The 17567-nt window shown below is 40.5% G+C and overlaps 1 protein-coding gene across 3 annotated transcripts in view; it reads left to right on the forward strand.

Annotated features, from left to right (window-relative positions):
• LOC133551415 (protein turtle homolog B-like) overlaps positions 1–17567 on the forward strand; it is a 268622-nt gene that overhangs the window by 48554 nt on the left and 202501 nt on the right. For all 3 annotated transcript variants that reach the window (XM_061898088.1, XM_061898087.1, XM_061898089.1), the window contains exon 3: positions 9213–9359. In XM_061898088.1, coding sequence (XP_061754072.1) covers positions 9213–9359 — 147 coding nt within the window. The remainder of the gene's footprint in view (positions 1–9212; positions 9360–17567) is intronic.

Genomic DNA, 17567 nt, shown 5'->3' on the forward strand with positions numbered 1-17567 from the left:
AAAGTCATACAAATTTAGTCCCGACCAGTCACAAGCGGATTGAGGGGAGTAAGGGGATTAATAGGGCCCAGCTTGTATTTGATAATGCTGAGGTTTGGAGATGCCATACACTCCCTGAAATCCTTTGTTTAACCCTTATTGCCAAACACCATCTGCTATGATCCAGTTGCCAGCTTGCCCAGAGCAAAAAGCATGTTCCATCGACCCCAGCACTCATCCAGTCAAAAGTTAATATCTGTGTTGAATCACCTCGTGCTGTCAGTTGTCACACATTGGCCCCTCCCTACTTCTCACTGGAAGTAATGAACTGTCATTGCCTATCAGTGTGTTACAAAAATGGAGTGATGCACTTATGGAGAGATGAACCTCTCAGCCACACTGAGGCTGACAGGTTTCACTGTATATTTAATTTTTTTGTTAAGTTTTTAGATATCACATTTAGCAGTAGTTTCTCTAATTCTGTGCCGAGTAAAGTTGCACAGAAAAGTATTTGTACACCTACAGTGCAGCTGGAAAGTACCAGTGTTTCACTCCCACATTTTTAAACCTGATCAACGTTTGAAAAAAAAAAAAGTTCCAATGATTGTCACACACACTAGTTGCGGGGAAATTATCCTCTGCATTTGACCCATCCCCATGTTCCACCCCCTGGGAGGTGAGGGGAGCAGTGGTCAGCAGTGGTGGCCGCGCCGGGTAATCTTTTGATGATTTAACCCCCAATTTCAACCCTGATGCTGAGTGTCAAGCACTGAGGTAATTGGTCCTATCTGTAGTCTTCGGTATGACCCGGCCGGGGTTTGAACTCCCTACCGACTGATCTCAGGGTGGACACGCTCAATCAATCAATCAATCAATGTTTATTTATATAGCCCTAAATCACAAATGTCTCAAAGGACTGTACAAAACACTACGACTACGACATCCTCGGAAGAACCCACAAAAGGGCAAGGAAAACAGGCCGCCTTATAGTCATATAGTCAGTTTTATTGACTATATGATTTGAAAAAAGGAACCTCATATTCCACTAAGTTTAGACTAAAGCTTCCACTAACAATTATTTTTGACAATTTTCTGAAGAGTTGAATGATTCAAACAACTATTATTTATAGCATAACATAACATAATAATACAATATTACAATTATTTTATTGGCTCTGCCTAACAATGAATTTGGCTAAAAGCAGACTGGCATGCAGTTTGCTGCTTTTGTAACTTACACTTACACATATTTTTGCATATGTATGAATTATTATAATGTGAACGTGAATGTGACCTCATCACATAATTTTTATTGATATAAGTAATTAAAAGGCTAAATAAACATTATACATATGTTTAAAGAAAAAGATTTGTTTATTATTATTATGCATGCGAGCTGTGAGTATTCAGCTAATACCGGTCAAATGTTGGTCGGTGCTGGCTTGCTAGTCATCGTGAAGGAACCGCAATCTTTTCAAAGACTATTCAGAGTCACCAGGGACGAACAGCTGATGATGGAGCAAAAGCGTACAACAGTTAAGCACACAGAGTTTGCTTGTGAATCGGAATTAAGTCAAGGAAATTTAAACGACAGACAGGCTCAGAAAGTATATACAATCACAAAGTATGTGCACCACTTTTTTTTTTAACCCCTTCTTAACCGTGAATGTACATTGAAAATACACGCAACCATAACTTAAAATGCCGGACATTCGAGGCATTTAAGAAACTCCACCTGGACAGCTCCGCAAAGAGGACATATCCCGTGAAAAGAGGAGGTGTGGTCAGTCTACCCTAGCCCAGTCGTTGCTAGCATGCCGTGTGTTGTTGTTTTTTTGATTGATTGAAACTTTTATTAGTAGATTGCACAGTACAGTACATATTCCATACAACACCCGAATACGTTTTTCAACTTGATTAAGTCGGGGTCCACGTAAATCAATTCATGGTGCCTCTGTGTGCATTGTTTACACAATGTGCGGTGCGCTGCTTAATATGTCGTGTCGTTCGGTACACCTCCGAACCGAACCGAAACCCCTGTACCGAAACAGTTCAATACAAATACACGTACCGTTACACCCCTAGTAAATGTGGAGCTAGTGTTAAAGCGCTTTGAGTACCTTGAAGGTAGAAAAGCGCTGTACAAGTACAACACATTTATTTATTATTTATTTATTATAACCAGTGGATTTTACGTGAATTGGACCAACAGGATTCGGTCGCTGCCAAAAAGGTACCAGATTTGCTACCCATCCCCAACCTTGAGCTGGTAAATTAAGAATAATCCTCATTCCTCAGATAAAACATGCTTTTAGCAACCTTGTTGGGTTTTGTGCTGCGTTCCATTTGTCAAGAGCCATATAGTAACAAGTTGGTAGCGTGTGGGTTTTTTAGGTTGACCAAGGTTGGTGCCACAACCTTCTACTATACAGGTGAATGTATGATTTATGATTTAGCATTAACTTTTACTCACTTAAAGGTAATGCAGCAACAGCAGAAGCGGCTAAAGCTCATTCTTCTTTATTTTATGACAGGTCTTAACCAGTGTTATGAGCAAGTCAAGCTAGGAGCAGTGTGACCAAGGTGATGTGTCACTACGCCAGAAAAGTTTGCTAGTGCTCTTATAATAACAATGTTGCTATAGCTTGGTTAATATGTAGGTCACGGCTTATAAATGAAGCATTGTTGGTAGGATATTGGGATATTCACAGTGTGCTTCGGGACAGTGCTCTCGAGCACATTTGGATCCAGAATGTATCAGTATTTGCTTTATTCATTTACCCCATTAGACCTCTTCCAAACATGGCACCTATCAAGCCAAAGTGTCTAAATCTATGTCTCAACAGTCCAGAGAATATTGTTTCTCATTGTCTAAGAGTCTTTCAAATGCGTTTTGGCAAACTCCAGGCAGAAATTCTGTAAATTTCAAAGTGAACTTCCAGCATAGTCACTCCATAGTAACATACAACCGCCAGACAATTTTAGATGTAAATAAATCAAACAGTTTTATACAAAAAGATGCGTATACGCTAGACCTCATCGGTACTGCGGCAATAGAATAGAACAGAATAGAATAGAAAGTACTTTATTGATCCCTGGGGGAAATTCAGCACCACAGTTCGCTCACAGTAGACAATAATAATAATAAATAATATATAACATATATATATATATATATGTATATATATATATATATATACATATATATATATATATATAATATATGAATAGTATAAATATATTCTACATATATTCTACATTTAAGTGCAGTAGAGGAACATTTGCATTATACAGTCTGATGGTTGTCGGTATGAAGGACCTCCTTTGTCGTTCCGTGTTGCATTTAGGGAGTCTGAGCCTTCCACTGAATGTGCTCATTCTCTCCGCAAGGTCCGAGTGTAGTGGGTGGGAGGTGTTGTCCATAATGGTTAGGAGTTTTGCTAGACTTATCCTCTCTGACACCACCGCCAGAGAGTCCAGCTCCACTCCCACCACGCTACTGGCCTTCTCTACCAGCTTGTCCAGTCCGTTTGCGTCCCTCACTCTTAGCCCGCTGCCCCACAGCGTACAAGAAAGTGCCCGCCACCACCAACTCGTAGAACATCTTCAACATCTTTGTACAGACGTTGAAGGATCCTAGCCTCCGGAGGAAGTAGAGGCGGCTCGGTCCCTTCTTGTAGAGGGCCTCAGCGTGTTTTGACCCAGTCAGCTTGTTGTCCATGTGTACACCGAGGTATTTATAGTCCTCTACCATGTCCACATCTACCCACCTGGGTCGCTGAAGTACTCCTCCTCCTTCCCAGGTCCACAACCAGCTCCTTGGTCTTCGTCACATTAAACTGGAGGTGGTTCTTTCCACACCATGTGACAAAGTCCTCCACCAGTGTCCTGTATTCCTCGTCATCACCATCCTCAATACACCCCACTATCGCAGAGTCATCAGAAAAATTCTGAAGGTGGCAGGACTCTGACTGATAGTGGAAATCAGTGGTGTAAATGGTGAAGAGGAAGGGGGAAGAGGACTGTGCCCTGCGTGGCCCCGATGTTGCTAACCAGCCTGTCAGACACAAAGTCCTGCAGTCGAACGTACCGTGGTGTGTCAGTCAGGTAATCTATAACCCAGGACACCAAGGGGGACTCCATCTGCATCTTCTCCAACTTCACACCCAGTAGCCCAGTTTCGAAAGCACTGGAGAAGTAAAAAAACATGACCCTCACACTGCTCGCAGGCTTGTCCAGTTGGGCGTGGGCTCTGTTCAGCAGGTAGATGACTGCGTCCTCCACTCCCAGTCGGAGCTGGTAGGCGAATTGGAGTGGGTCCAGGTGGGACTTGACTGTAGGGCGGAGTTGTTCCAGGACCAACCTCTCCATGGTCTTCATGATGTGGGAAGTTAGAGCCTCCGGCCTGTAGTCTTTCGACGTGCTGGGGCGCGTGCACTTGGGGATGGGGACCACACATGAGGTTTTCCACAGTGTGGGGACTTTCTGCAGCCTAAGGCTGATGTTGAAGATGTGCTGGAGCACACCACCCAGCTGTGGGGCGCAGGCTTTGAGCACCCTGGGGCTCACACCGTCAGGACCCGCGGTCTTGCCTGTGTGTAATTTATTTAACTGTGCATTCACCTGTTCTGCAGACAGACACACTGGGGGGGTCTCAGGTGGTTGGGGGAGGGCAGGGTCATCCTTCTGAGGGTGAGGTGTTAGGTGGGGTGAGGTAGTCATTGGAGTTGGGGGGCTGTGAGGAGAGGAGGGGGGGTGGATTGTTTCGCTGATGTTGTCGGTGGGCCCGCTGGCATTTTTTTTAGGGTGTGGGGGGGCAGGAGCTTGTCGGAGCCAATACTACGCTGGCTACATCCAGCGGCCTGTGAAGCAGCAGAGCCAAGTACCAGCGGGGGCCGTCGACGGAGGAGACGTAAACGGTGTGATCGGAAGCAAAAACGGGGATGCCGAGCGGGGATAAAAAAAAAAAAGCTAAAAGATAATCCTCACAGAAACCCGCTTCCTTCCATCTTGCTTTCAAATGTCCGCTTCCTGGAGAACAAACTGGACCACCTGAAGCTCTATTTAAATGCAAGTCGGGAGAAGAGGGACTGCTATGCCATATTTCTCACAGAAACGTGGCTGAATGAGTTACAGCTCATCTTATTCTATTCTGTGTTGTATGTGTTTTATGTTGCATGATTGGACCAAGAAAAATTCCTAGTTTGTGAACCCATTCTCAAGCAATAGAAATAAAAACTATTCTGATTCTGAATTCTGATTCTGAAACCATCCGTTCCGGACGAAGTAGTTAGCATCAAGGGGTTAACTATGTTTCTGTCGGACAGGAGCAGCACTCTCACTGGTAAATCCCGAGGCGGTGCTGTTTGCATATGGTGCAACAATGGGAAGATAGTCTCATGTCACTGCCCTCCCGATGTAGAACTATTAACTATAAAATGAAGACCATTTTATATGCCCCAGGAATTCAGTGCTATAATCTTTACAGCAGTGTACATTCCTCCTAGTGCTAACATCAAACAAGCCTTGAATGCTTTGTACTGCTCCATCAATGAACTGCAATCTACACTTCCAGAGAGAGTTTTAATGGTGGCAGGGGACTTTAATCAACCGAACATGAAAACTGTGTTCCCCCATTTCCATCAATATGTGAATTTTGCAATCAGGGGTGGGAGCATGCAGAACATGATGTACAGCAATATTAAGCGCGTGTTCAAAGCTGCACCCCGCCCCCACCTCGGGTCATCAGACCATCTATCTGTGATGCTAATTCTTGCATACAAGCCCCTGCCAATCAGAAAGCAAGCTCCAGTGAAGCAGGTGAGGACCTGGCCAGAGGGAGCAATGGAAGCATTACAAAACTGCTTCCAAAACACAGACTGGGACATGTTCAAGGCAGCCACCACCGACAATCATCACACATGTATGGAAGAGTATCCAGCGTCTGTGTCCGCATACATTCAGAAGAGCGTGGAGGATGTTAGTGTGATCAATAACATCCCCACACGGGCCAATGAGAAACCAGTGAGGTACATGCAATGCTGAAGGCTCGGAACAAGGCTTTTAAATCTGGCGACATGGTAGCACTGAAAATAGCCAGAGCTAACCTGAACTGTGCCTTTAGGGTTGAAAAGCATGCTAAGTGCAGGACTTCTTCGAGAACCCCACGAACACTCGACGTATGTGGCAGGGCTTACAGGTCATCACGAACTATAAAGCTGCCCCCCGTCCCTGTGAAAACAGCATCAGTTTCCTTAACGACCTAAACAACCACTTTGCAAAGTTTGAGGCACTTAACACCACCAAATTCATCCCTTGCCCTGATGAACAGCTGCTCAACCTGGACACAGCGGATGTCCGGAAAACCCTGAGGAGAGTGAACCCCCGGAAAGCAGCGGGACCTGATGACATTCCAGGCAGGGTCTTTAAGGGATGTGCAGACAAGTTGGCTTGGGTTCTCACAGACATCTTCAACACCTCGCTGACTTAGGCTGTGGTACCATCATGTTTTAAGACGGCCACAGTCATTCCAGTGCCTAAAAAACACACAATCTCCTACCTCCATGATTATCGCTTGGTGGCATTCACCCCCATCATAATTAAGTGCTTTGAGAGGCTGGTAAAGGAATACATTGTCTCCAGACTTCCCCCCACATTCGACCAATACCAGTTTGCTTATCGCCCTAATCGCTCCACATAGGGCGCCATCTTTACACTCCACCTGAGCTTAAAACATCTGGAAGGAAAGGACACACACGTGCGGATGTTGTTTCTGGACTTTAGCTCGGCGTTCAACACCATCATTTCGCAGCATTTGGTGAGCAAACTGGCCCCCCCTGGATTCAGGACCCCCCTATGCAACTGGCTGCTTGACTTCCTCACAGACAGACACTAGTCTGTGAGAGTAGGCGACAGCACCTCCAGTGCCATCTCCCTGAGCACCAGCTCCCCCCAGGACTGCGTCCTGAGTCCATTGCTGTTCACGTTGATGACCCATAACTGCTGTGCCAGGTCCACTACTGACCACATTGGACTACAGGGAGGAGGTGAAACATCTGGTTGACTGATGCAGAACCAACAACCTGGTCCTAAACGTCGACAAGACCAAAGAGATCATCATCGACTTCAGGAAGCACTAGTCCAACCAAACTCCACTCTTCATCACCGGCATTGCGGTGGAGATGGTAAGCAGCACTAAGTTCCTTGGGGTGCAGATAACTGAAAATATTACCTGGTCCCTACTCTTGTAAAAAGAGCTCAGCAGTGCATGCACTTTTTGCGTCGGATGAATAGAGCACAGCTCCATCCCCCCGTTCTCACCACATTCTACAGAAGCACTAAAGAGAGCCTACTGACTAACAGCATCTCTGTCTGGACTGGAGCCTGCAGTGCCTCAGACTGGAAGTCTCTGCTGAGTGTGGTGAGGACGGCGGAAAAGATCATCAGGACTCCTATTCCACCTATCCAGGAGATCGCAAAAAGCCGCTGCCTGACCAGGGCTCAGAAAATCTGCAGCGACTCATCCCACCCCCACCAAGGACTGTTTTCACTGCTGGACTCTAGAAAGATGTTCCGCAGCCTCCGAAGCAGAACCTCCAGGTTCTGTAACAGCTTCTTCCCTCAGGCCGTAAGACTCTTGAACACAACAAAACAATCCCCTCAATTTCCCCCCCAAAACGGATTAACTTGCTGGAATAGCCTTCCGCCCGATTGTAGCTGAGATAGGCGCCAGCGCCCCCCGCGACCCCAAAAGGGAATAAGCAGTAGAAAATGGATGGATGGATTGCTGGAATATAAAGACAATATAACATACATCCATAAACATGTCTAAGTCTATGTGCACTTCTACAAAGGCGTGGCTTCCGTCTGGCCACCTTACCATACAGGCCATGGATTTTGGGACCTTTTCAGTAGATCTCTAAAATATTCAAACTAATAAATGCCTTATCACATCACTGCCATCCATTCTTGTATAGTGACCAACAGCCCTGTCATACATGCACAAGTTTTAATCCTTAAACACACATTTTGGGGAAAACTCAGCCCCTGAAACCCGCAAAATGTTCCCATCCCAAAGCGCCAGTGTGCGGCATCAAGACTCACCTCACCTACCTGCATTCTGTGACGTGTGCAGCCAACTACTGTTGTAATTGACCAGATCCAGTTGTACAATATTCCCATATTCCTCTCACCCATCAAGCCAACACACCAAATAGAGTTGTGGTTGATTGATTGATTGATTGAAACTTTTATTAGTAGATTGCACAGTACAGTACATATTCCGTACAATTGACCACTAAATGGTAACATCCGAAAAGGTTTTTCAACTTGTTTAAGTAGGGGTCCACGTTAATCAACTCAGGCTCACAGAGCCCATAAAACAAATGCTAAGCCGTGACATAGAGCCTCAAAAGTAGGGTTGCTCAAAGTGCGATCCATGTGTGGCACGTTTTATGGGCCCCTGGCACACTGGAAAACAGGATTACAAACAAAATAAGTTAATAACCAAAGGGATCCTGGGCTTAAAAAAGTTAGTGACCACTGTTTTAGAGAAAGGTTGTCTGTCGTACAACAGAAGAATGCTGAAATTCTGTCAACGTGACCGTCGGGTTCTTTGGCCTTTTCCTCCAATCTCTCAGTTAGGACGGCCAGCCAGCGCATGGAAGAGTTCAGTGGTTCCAAACTACATCCAATTTCAGCTAACGGAAGCCAACCTCCTTATTGGGAACTTTTAAGTAGCAGAGTCTTTGCTATACTTATCGTCAAAGGTGTGCGGGGATCTACAAACAGTTATTCCGACATCATGCTTGGTTTGTACATGCACTCAACTTGGGGACCTTTATATAGATATGTCTGTGATTTCCCCATTTATGTCGGATCAACTGAATAGGTTGACTACAATTAAGCTGTAGAAACGTGTCAAGGAGGATCAGTGGAAATAGGATGAACCTAAGCTTCAATTTTTTACTTTATGACAATGGATTTAAAGAGTTACGCACATGTATTTTTTTCTTCTAAATTTGCAAACATTTAAAACATATTTTTCCAAGTTTTCATTCTGAGGAATTTGAGGAGAAAAAATAATTTAATCAACTCTGGAAAAAGGCTGTAACATAACAACTTTTCCTATTTCCTATTTATTTTGGTAGTTGGTTCGCTTCACACTCATACATTTGTAATTACATCCAATCTACCCTCATTTGCTGATATCATTTGTCTTTCCCTCCCTCTAGGCCGTGCCAGTCTATATGGCAAGTCCTCCTTGCGGATAGAAAAGGTCCGTTCAGATGACCAGGGCTGGTATGAGTGTAAGGTGCTGATGCTAGAGCAGCAATATGACACTTTCCACAATGGCAGCTGGGTGCATCTAACTGTCAATGGTAAGGACAATCCATTTTGTCATTGTCTTCAACGTACCGTATTTTTCGGACCATACATTACCTATTGAGCGGCTCTATTTAGGTCTATTTTTATAAAATGGCGCACACGGATCATAAGGCGCAGTGGTCAGATTTTGATTAAACTTTCAACATTTAAAACACTTCCTTGTGGTCTACATATCACGTAATGGGGGTTATTTGGCCAACATTTTGCGTAGATTGTGTTTCGCAGACTATATTTAATACGCTGTCTGACTGTCTTTTCAGGATGCACCATTTTGTGAGTGGTTTTATTTACGTATCCGCACTTTGAGTGTGTCTTCTCCCCATCATCTTTGTTGTACAGTAGTTTGTTGCACTTCCATAGCGAGTCTACTGATGGATTAAGTTTCCACTGTACTCTAGTTTGTATTTGAAAATGCTGTAGCGGGAAATGAACGCCCCACAACAAGAAGATAGAGGAAAAAGAAGGATCATATTAACTATGGGGTTCGCGCTGTCTAAAATGGCGGACGTGCGCAAATTTTCGGGAATTATGCAGATCCCAAATACATATCAACAGCAACCAATAGGTAAGAAAAGTGTTTTTTGCATAATATTGCTAAACAAAACCCCAAATAATGTCTCCAAACAGGTTCCATTTTGGGGTTCTTATACATACACCATATTAATACCCGTATGTTAAACCACAGTGCGTCTGACCATGGTAGCTGAAATGCGCCGACAATCCATCAAGCAATGCGCCTTTGTAGTTTAACAAAGTGGTACTAAAACATTTTGACAGATTATAGAGCGCTGTGTGTATTATTTTATATTCTCAATGAAACATCAAAGTTTTGGGCTTGCTTGCTAGCGTCTTTTATTGAACAGGCATCAACTTGCAGTCCGCACATATTTCTTATGTGTGACTGCCATCTACCCGTCACACTTATTATTCTATCATGTATCAAATAAAATTGCTTCGAGGTTGGGAAGCACAACCAGAATTAATTTGTACATTAGACACACCAAAATATAAAAATAAAATAATTTTAGTTACGCCTTTTAGCCCAAAAATACGGTAAATCTCTTTATACATCTGCGCTAAAAATGATTCAACCAATATTTTCAAGATTCACAAACTTTCAATAAATGACCAATATCAGGAAATAATGACTGTAAAAATAGATATCAGCTATTTAACTCCTTATTGCTCCACAGGCCCGCTTAATCTGGCTGGACAGTGTCCAACCCCATAAGGGCACAGTGAGCCTACACAAAACTTTGACCTCAATTCCATTAGACACCTTTCAACTATAGGGTGGGCATTGTAAACTGCATTGCAAAAAATGAGCAAGATCAAAATCTTAAAACTATTTGTGACCAACATTTAAACATTTTCTTAGTGTGATTAGTTTATTAGAATTAGATAGGTGATTAGTAGATACAAAATATAACAATATTAGCATAGACACTGCCCTGCCAGGGTTTTTGTAAAAAAAATGAAACCAAGATAATTAATTTTTGAAAATTTTCCATCTTTGATGATAATTGTTTGTAATTGATGATAATCACAAATAACCGACACAATAAAACATTTTTAATAATCATCCATATCGTTCATTATTCAAAATTGAAGCTGCAATTTTCATTTAAGTTTTGCTGCAAGTTTCATATTGGTGGTTAGATTGTCATTAAATAGGTTTGCATTTTTTTGCTAATAATTTTTTAGAAATCAATTCCGCTATACAGATACTTGGAAGGCAATCTATGACTAGTGTTTTTTAAAAGATTCTTCTTAAAAATCTGTTTCTCAGAGGAGATCTGTATGGATGGCAGCCGGATTCAGTTGTGATACACTTTTACACCACAAATGACGATATCAAACAAACATAAGAATTCTACGGCTTAAGTCATAGAGAAGTTTTTTAAACACAACAATTATGGCTAAAGTGGAGAAGCTGTATTTTCATTTGCACTTAACTTTTACTGACGGATTATTTTATTAAAAACATAAATATTAGAATGTATTTTTAATTTAGTTAGAATGTGTTTATTTTAGCACTGTGTAATTGTATATACATATACTGTATTTTCATCTGTTTTTACAAGTAACTTCTTTAGCAATATTTTTGATTAGTACCTATTTTTGTAATCAGCCTGAGCTTGATAATAATCTTTGTGATTATCACATGTTTTCATAGTATTTGACAGGGTTTATGTTAAATTGTAAGTACACTCAAAAAATTGTTCAAGCCCTTTTTAGATGTGACACATTTAAGTACTGTTGAATTTATTCAAAAATATCTAGTTTTAAAATATACACATATATATTTAGTCACTTAAACATAACATTTCTCATAATTGATCCTCTGGGATTGATTTGATGTTGATCAACGCAAAATAAATGAGTTCAGAACTTGGAGCCGCCTTCTGCGCATGCGCAAATCATAGGCTGACCATATTCTGAAATCCCAAAAAGAGGACACATGTATGCGTGCCAAGACAGGCAGCACGCCAAGGCCGGGGCAAGGTGAAAATTTGCCAATGATACTTGAACTTGCTTTATAAATAATATATTTATTTAAATAAAGCATTTTTTCTCCTCTGTTGACAGCAGACCCTGTCAAGAGAAAAAAAAAGGGGTCCCACCGTAAATTTTTGGGGTCCCACTTTGTTGTAAGCGTTTTGAAAACAAATGATAAACGTATGCATTGTCCTGTATATCTCACATTTTATATTGTGTTTTGGAAAAAGGTTGTCATAAACGTTACTTAATTCATTAAAAGAAATAATTAAAAAAAGAAGACCAATTTGTATGCATGTATAAATGTATTCAATTATAAACATTCATTCAATATCTTCTTTCCTTCATGGATCTAAACTTTACCAGTGCTGTTAGCTTTTATTTAATAAGTTGTAGGTGTTTTTATTTCAGTATAAAAGTGTTTTGCTTCGGTCATGAAATGATAATAATGGTGTGCCAGGGCATACATTTATTTAATTTAATGCCTAAATCTCTGGAGTCTACATCAACTTCAGATCTATTCCTCATTTCAAAATGTTTTTTTTTTTTTATGTTGTTTTTTTGTTTGTTTGTTTTCCGCCCTGTCAAACAAAACTTTGTTTTTTAACGGCAAACACACAAAATATGCAAAATCTTCCACCAAAAATATTTTTCAAAGTGGAATATTTGTTGTGATGTAGTTGAGGTTTAGGTGGGTGGGGGCGTGGTGGGTAGCGGGGTGTATATTGTAGCATCCTGGAAAAGTTAATGCTGCAAGAGGTTTTGGGTATTTGTTCTTTTGTGTTTATGTTGTGTTACGGTGCGGATGTTCTCCCAAAATGTGTTAGTCATTTTAGTTTGGTGTGGGCTCACAGTGTGGCGCATATTTGTAACAGTGTTAAAGTTGTTTATACGGCCACCCTCAGTGTGACCTGTATGGCTCTTGGCAAAGTATGCCTAGATCAACGAGCTCGCTCTCTCTGTCTCTGCCTCTCCCTCACGAGTTCTGCCCCGTGCGCGCACCTTCACAATCTGTTTTGTTTTTAACCCCTTCTTAACCTCGTACGTACATTGAAAATACACGCAACCCTGACTCAAAACCCCGGACATTTGAGGCATTTAAGAAACCCCGCCCGGACACCCCGGACTGTCCCGCAAAAGAGGACATATCCAAGGAAAAGAGGACGTATGGTCAGTCTAGCATATCATCTTCGAGGGCATTACTCATTAGCATAACGTCTTCTGGTGGGAGTGCACCGCATCAGCAGGAACCGGGAAGCAGGTTGGAGCTCGGTCTTTGGTAAGTATTATTTTTTTTAAATAGCTGTATACTGTACTGCTGGTTGAAGTTCAGGCACCAGATCCGGTTGATGTTGCGCTTGCCCTGTTTTGTTGAACTCCATCATCTACGCCGGTCTCTGCCTCTTCCACACTCTCTCCTTAAAGCTGTCAATTAAGCAGTAAATGTAGATTCCAGGTTTCGGATGGTCAGTGAATACAGGCAGGAAGGTTGATATTGTTCCTGTGTGTTTTGATATTTTAATAAAATGGCAGAATTTAAAATAATTTCATGTCTTTAACTTAATTAAAAAAACGTATTTGTTTGTCAAATAAATGGTAGTCTATTCTATATGTTCAAATGTTATCTTGTTTTATTGGTCAGAGCTTTTATTCAATTTCACCTTTTCTGCATTTCTGGGTATTCTGGAACTTGCACTCACAACTCAATATGTTATCATCTTTTGCAGATTGATCATTTTTTTCAAGCTTCATGTGGAAGCCTCCTAATGTTAAGCGTTACCAAGCTCCTTGTGGCAGCCGAGTGATTGTAAGTAATAGGTTATGTGTTTAATGCTGGTACAAGCCATTCTCTATCATTGTCATCCTTTTGATGTGATATATGCTAATTGTCATTATTCTCTATTTCAGGATTATCAATGTGGCAGTGTAAAGAATGCAGTTTGGAACGAGCTAGCCGTTATTTGTTGTTGCAGCATTTTAGGCAGACTCATTGGCATTTTAGGGGCAGTTATCACTATCCATGTCCATATACAGATTGACCATGCGGTTTTAGTACATGGAGTAAGCTATTAAATCATACATACAAAGTTCATGGTAAACAGCAAACTCCCAAAACAGCAGAAGTAGCTACCTTCAAGTGTCATGTGTGCACATGCAAAGACCTAACATCAGAAATAGATTATTTTCAACACATATATCAACATCTGAGGCATAATGAAACGGTTCCATGTGTTTAGGTTGCTCAATTAAAACAAATGTATACAATTCATTTAACACACACAATAATAGGAAACACAACCAAAATTCATTGATAGATTTTAAAGCTAATGTTGTCAGCACAAGAGGTCAGTTGCAGGAGTCAGACAAATATGAAGCTGGGCCAATAGAGTCTGTCGATACAGATCATGAATTTGAAACACTTAATTGTCATGATGCAACACAATTGAACCTGCAAATATCTATCAAACGGGGAATTGCTTGCATTTTATTGAAGTTAGAAAATATTATTCATATTCTAAAGTCAGTTATTGATGAGGTCCTTTCTGAATTTCACTACATATTAACAAGTACATGTGGCCTGTCAAAAAATCTTTAGTTTCGGATGTATTTCAACATCATAAACTACAAGTTCAAGAGTCACTAACTGATGAGCTTTCCACTGTCCTATGCCAATCTAATCAATTAGGCTTAGCTATCGTAAAGGACGGCCCCCTTGCTACTGCATATAAACCTTAACCGTACCATACATCTCACTTTTCTTTCTTAGAGCCAGTTGAGTACATACTAGATGCCCAGTGGAATAAGGCCAAGGCAAAACTGCAGCCAACATCTAGAAAGCGAGAAAAGCTGAAGTTTACTACATACCACTGCACCCAAAAGGCAAAACCACAGAAAGCTTAGAAAGTAAGAGAATGGCTTTGTTGTCAGAAATAAAAAAGTGTGGCAATGAAGTGCTGATAAAAGCAAAAATGGAAAAAAACTTCTCCCACAGACGACGAGAGGTCGTTGAACAGAGGCCCATGATAGAGGAATTAAAAAACGGGTGACCTGCCATGTTCCAGCAGAGTGAAGTAAGTTAACTTGTATTTTTATGTATTGATATTTAACTGTAAGAAAATGGCAAATTTTTGTAAATACATTTCATTGAATATTCTTCAGATTAATGAGGAGTTCTTGCAGATCACTACAAAGCCACTGCAGTCAAAGTTTATGTCACAACTGGACCATGTTTCACTCAAGCTGATGCAGATCTTCAAAAGCAAAGGAGGAGTGAAGGGGCAACGAATCAAAGAAGTTCTGGCAAACTTAGATTTGGTAAGTAGAAATGGTAGGACTGTTTATATATATATATATATATATATATATATATATATATATATATATATATATATATATATATATATATATATATATATATATATATATATATATATATATATATATATATATATATATATATATATATATATATATATATATATATATATATATATATATATATATATACATATACATATACACTTTATGGTTGTGTGCCCTGCTCCGAATTGTGTTAAAGAGGCTATGCTTTAGTCTTCAGAAGCTGTATTGGTTTATCTAGTTTTCTTTACACACTCTCGTCAACTTGCCCCCCCTCCCTGTGCCACTGTTGCACCAATATTTAGCTAAATTCTGTTTTCATTTTTCACCCCTGCTTTAGTGTGACGACATTGAGCATCCTGAGAAGTCTTGTTATCTCTCTCAATGAAGATCCAGACACTTTCTTCAAGGAATATCTGGTAAGTTAACAGTTTGTGTTACACAGTGGCATGAAAAAGTGTTACCCATTCTTATTTACATATATTGTGGTCCTTTGAGCTCAACACACTACAACTTTTTAAATAACTAGCATTTTGTAAACAATGGGGCTCTTTGAATGTAATTTTTTGTTTGAAATCACTGATAGGTGCAAGAAAAGACAGAGTCAGAGTCTCCTAAGCTGGTAGTGGCAAACAGGCAGAGGCCCTGTGGAGTAAAACCGCTATTTCTGTCCCACAGGTCCATCTCTATAGGGATGTGTTTGCCTGAAGGATCATGTTGCAGAAATTGCATTATGTTCATGGCTGCTTGCTGAAGTTATTCAAAACATTTTATATATATATAATATATATTAGGGGTGTGGGGAAAAATCGATTCGAATTTGAATAACGATTCTCACGTTATGCGATTCAGAATCGATTCTCATTTTTGAAATTTTTTTTTTTTTTTAATCAATCCAACAAAACATACACAGCAATATCACAACAATGCAATCCAATTCCAAAACCAAGCCTGACCCAGCAACACTCAGAACTGCAATAAACAGAGCAATTGAGGAGACACAAAAACGACACAGAACAAACCAAAAGTAGTGAAACAAAAATGAATATTATCAACAACAGTATCAATATTAGTTATAATTTCAGCATAGCAGTGATTCAAAATCCCTCATTAGACATTTATAAAAAAAAAAAAAGAACAATAGTGTCACAGTGGCTTACACTTGCATCGCATCTCATAAGCTTGACAACACACTGTGACCAATGTTTTCACAAAGATAAAATAAGTCATATTTTTGCTTCGTTTAATAGTTTAAACAAATTTGCATTATTGCAATCAGTTGATAAAACATTGTGTCAGGTCTATGGAATCATGTTTTGTTTTGGTCATGTTCAGTTTTGTTTTTTGGACACTCAGTTCCTGTTCCTACACTTCCTTGTTTGCTTTGTTACCATGCCAACTTATTAGTTTTCACCTTGTCCTCATGTCTCACACCTGTTTGCAATTATCTTGTCTATTATTTAAACCGGAAGTTGCCAGGAAGTCCTCCTGGCGACTTTACCCTTACTACCTTCATGCCATGACATGCCTGCTAATCACTCTGCCCTTAGTTTCCCTCCTGCTCATGCCACGTAAGTTTTTTTTTTTTTTTATGTCACAGTTGTTGAGTTTTGTTTTTTTGTCTATAGTCATGCCATAGTGGTAGTTTTTGTTTTATAGCGAGGTTTTGTACTTCCGCCCTCGTGCGCCCCTTTTGTTTATTCCTTTAATGAGTAAAATAAATATGTACTTACATTCACGTCTTGCTCGTGCCAACTTTCCTTTGCTACAATCCACGCCCAAGTACAAGTTTGACACATTGTCCTTTACAATTATAAAAGCTTTTTAAAAAAGATCTACTACTCTGCTTGCATGTCAGCAGACTGGGGTAGATCCTGCTGAAATCTTATGTATTGAATAAATAGAGAATTGTTTTGAATTGGAAAAATATCGTTTTTTAATCGAGAATCGTGTTGAATCGAAAAAAGCGATTTATAATCGAACTGCGACCTCAAGAATCGATATTGAATCGAATCGTGGGACACCCAAAGATTCGCAGCCCTAATATATATATATATACGGTTAACTTTCCAATCACGTTTGACTCATGATACATTAATGATTGATTTGACAAAAAATTAGGACTTTTAAAAAAAAAAGCTAATTCATTTTCTGCTAGTGGTGTTCAGCATTTTAGCTAACACAAGTGTTCTGTTTTTGTTGTTCAGGCCTCTGCCACTGAGGATGCAGAAAGGGATATTGCCCTCACAGTCATGGTGATATACATAATCCTTGGAGATGCCGATAGGCAGCCAAAGCATGTTGGAGTCAAAGGCATCAAAGTCCTGAGAAACGTGGACACC

This window comes from Nerophis ophidion, linkage group LG04 (assembly GCF_033978795.1).
Source record: "Nerophis ophidion isolate RoL-2023_Sa linkage group LG04, RoL_Noph_v1.0, whole genome shotgun sequence".
Lineage (NCBI taxonomy): Eukaryota > Metazoa > Chordata > Actinopteri > Syngnathiformes > Syngnathidae > Nerophis > Nerophis ophidion.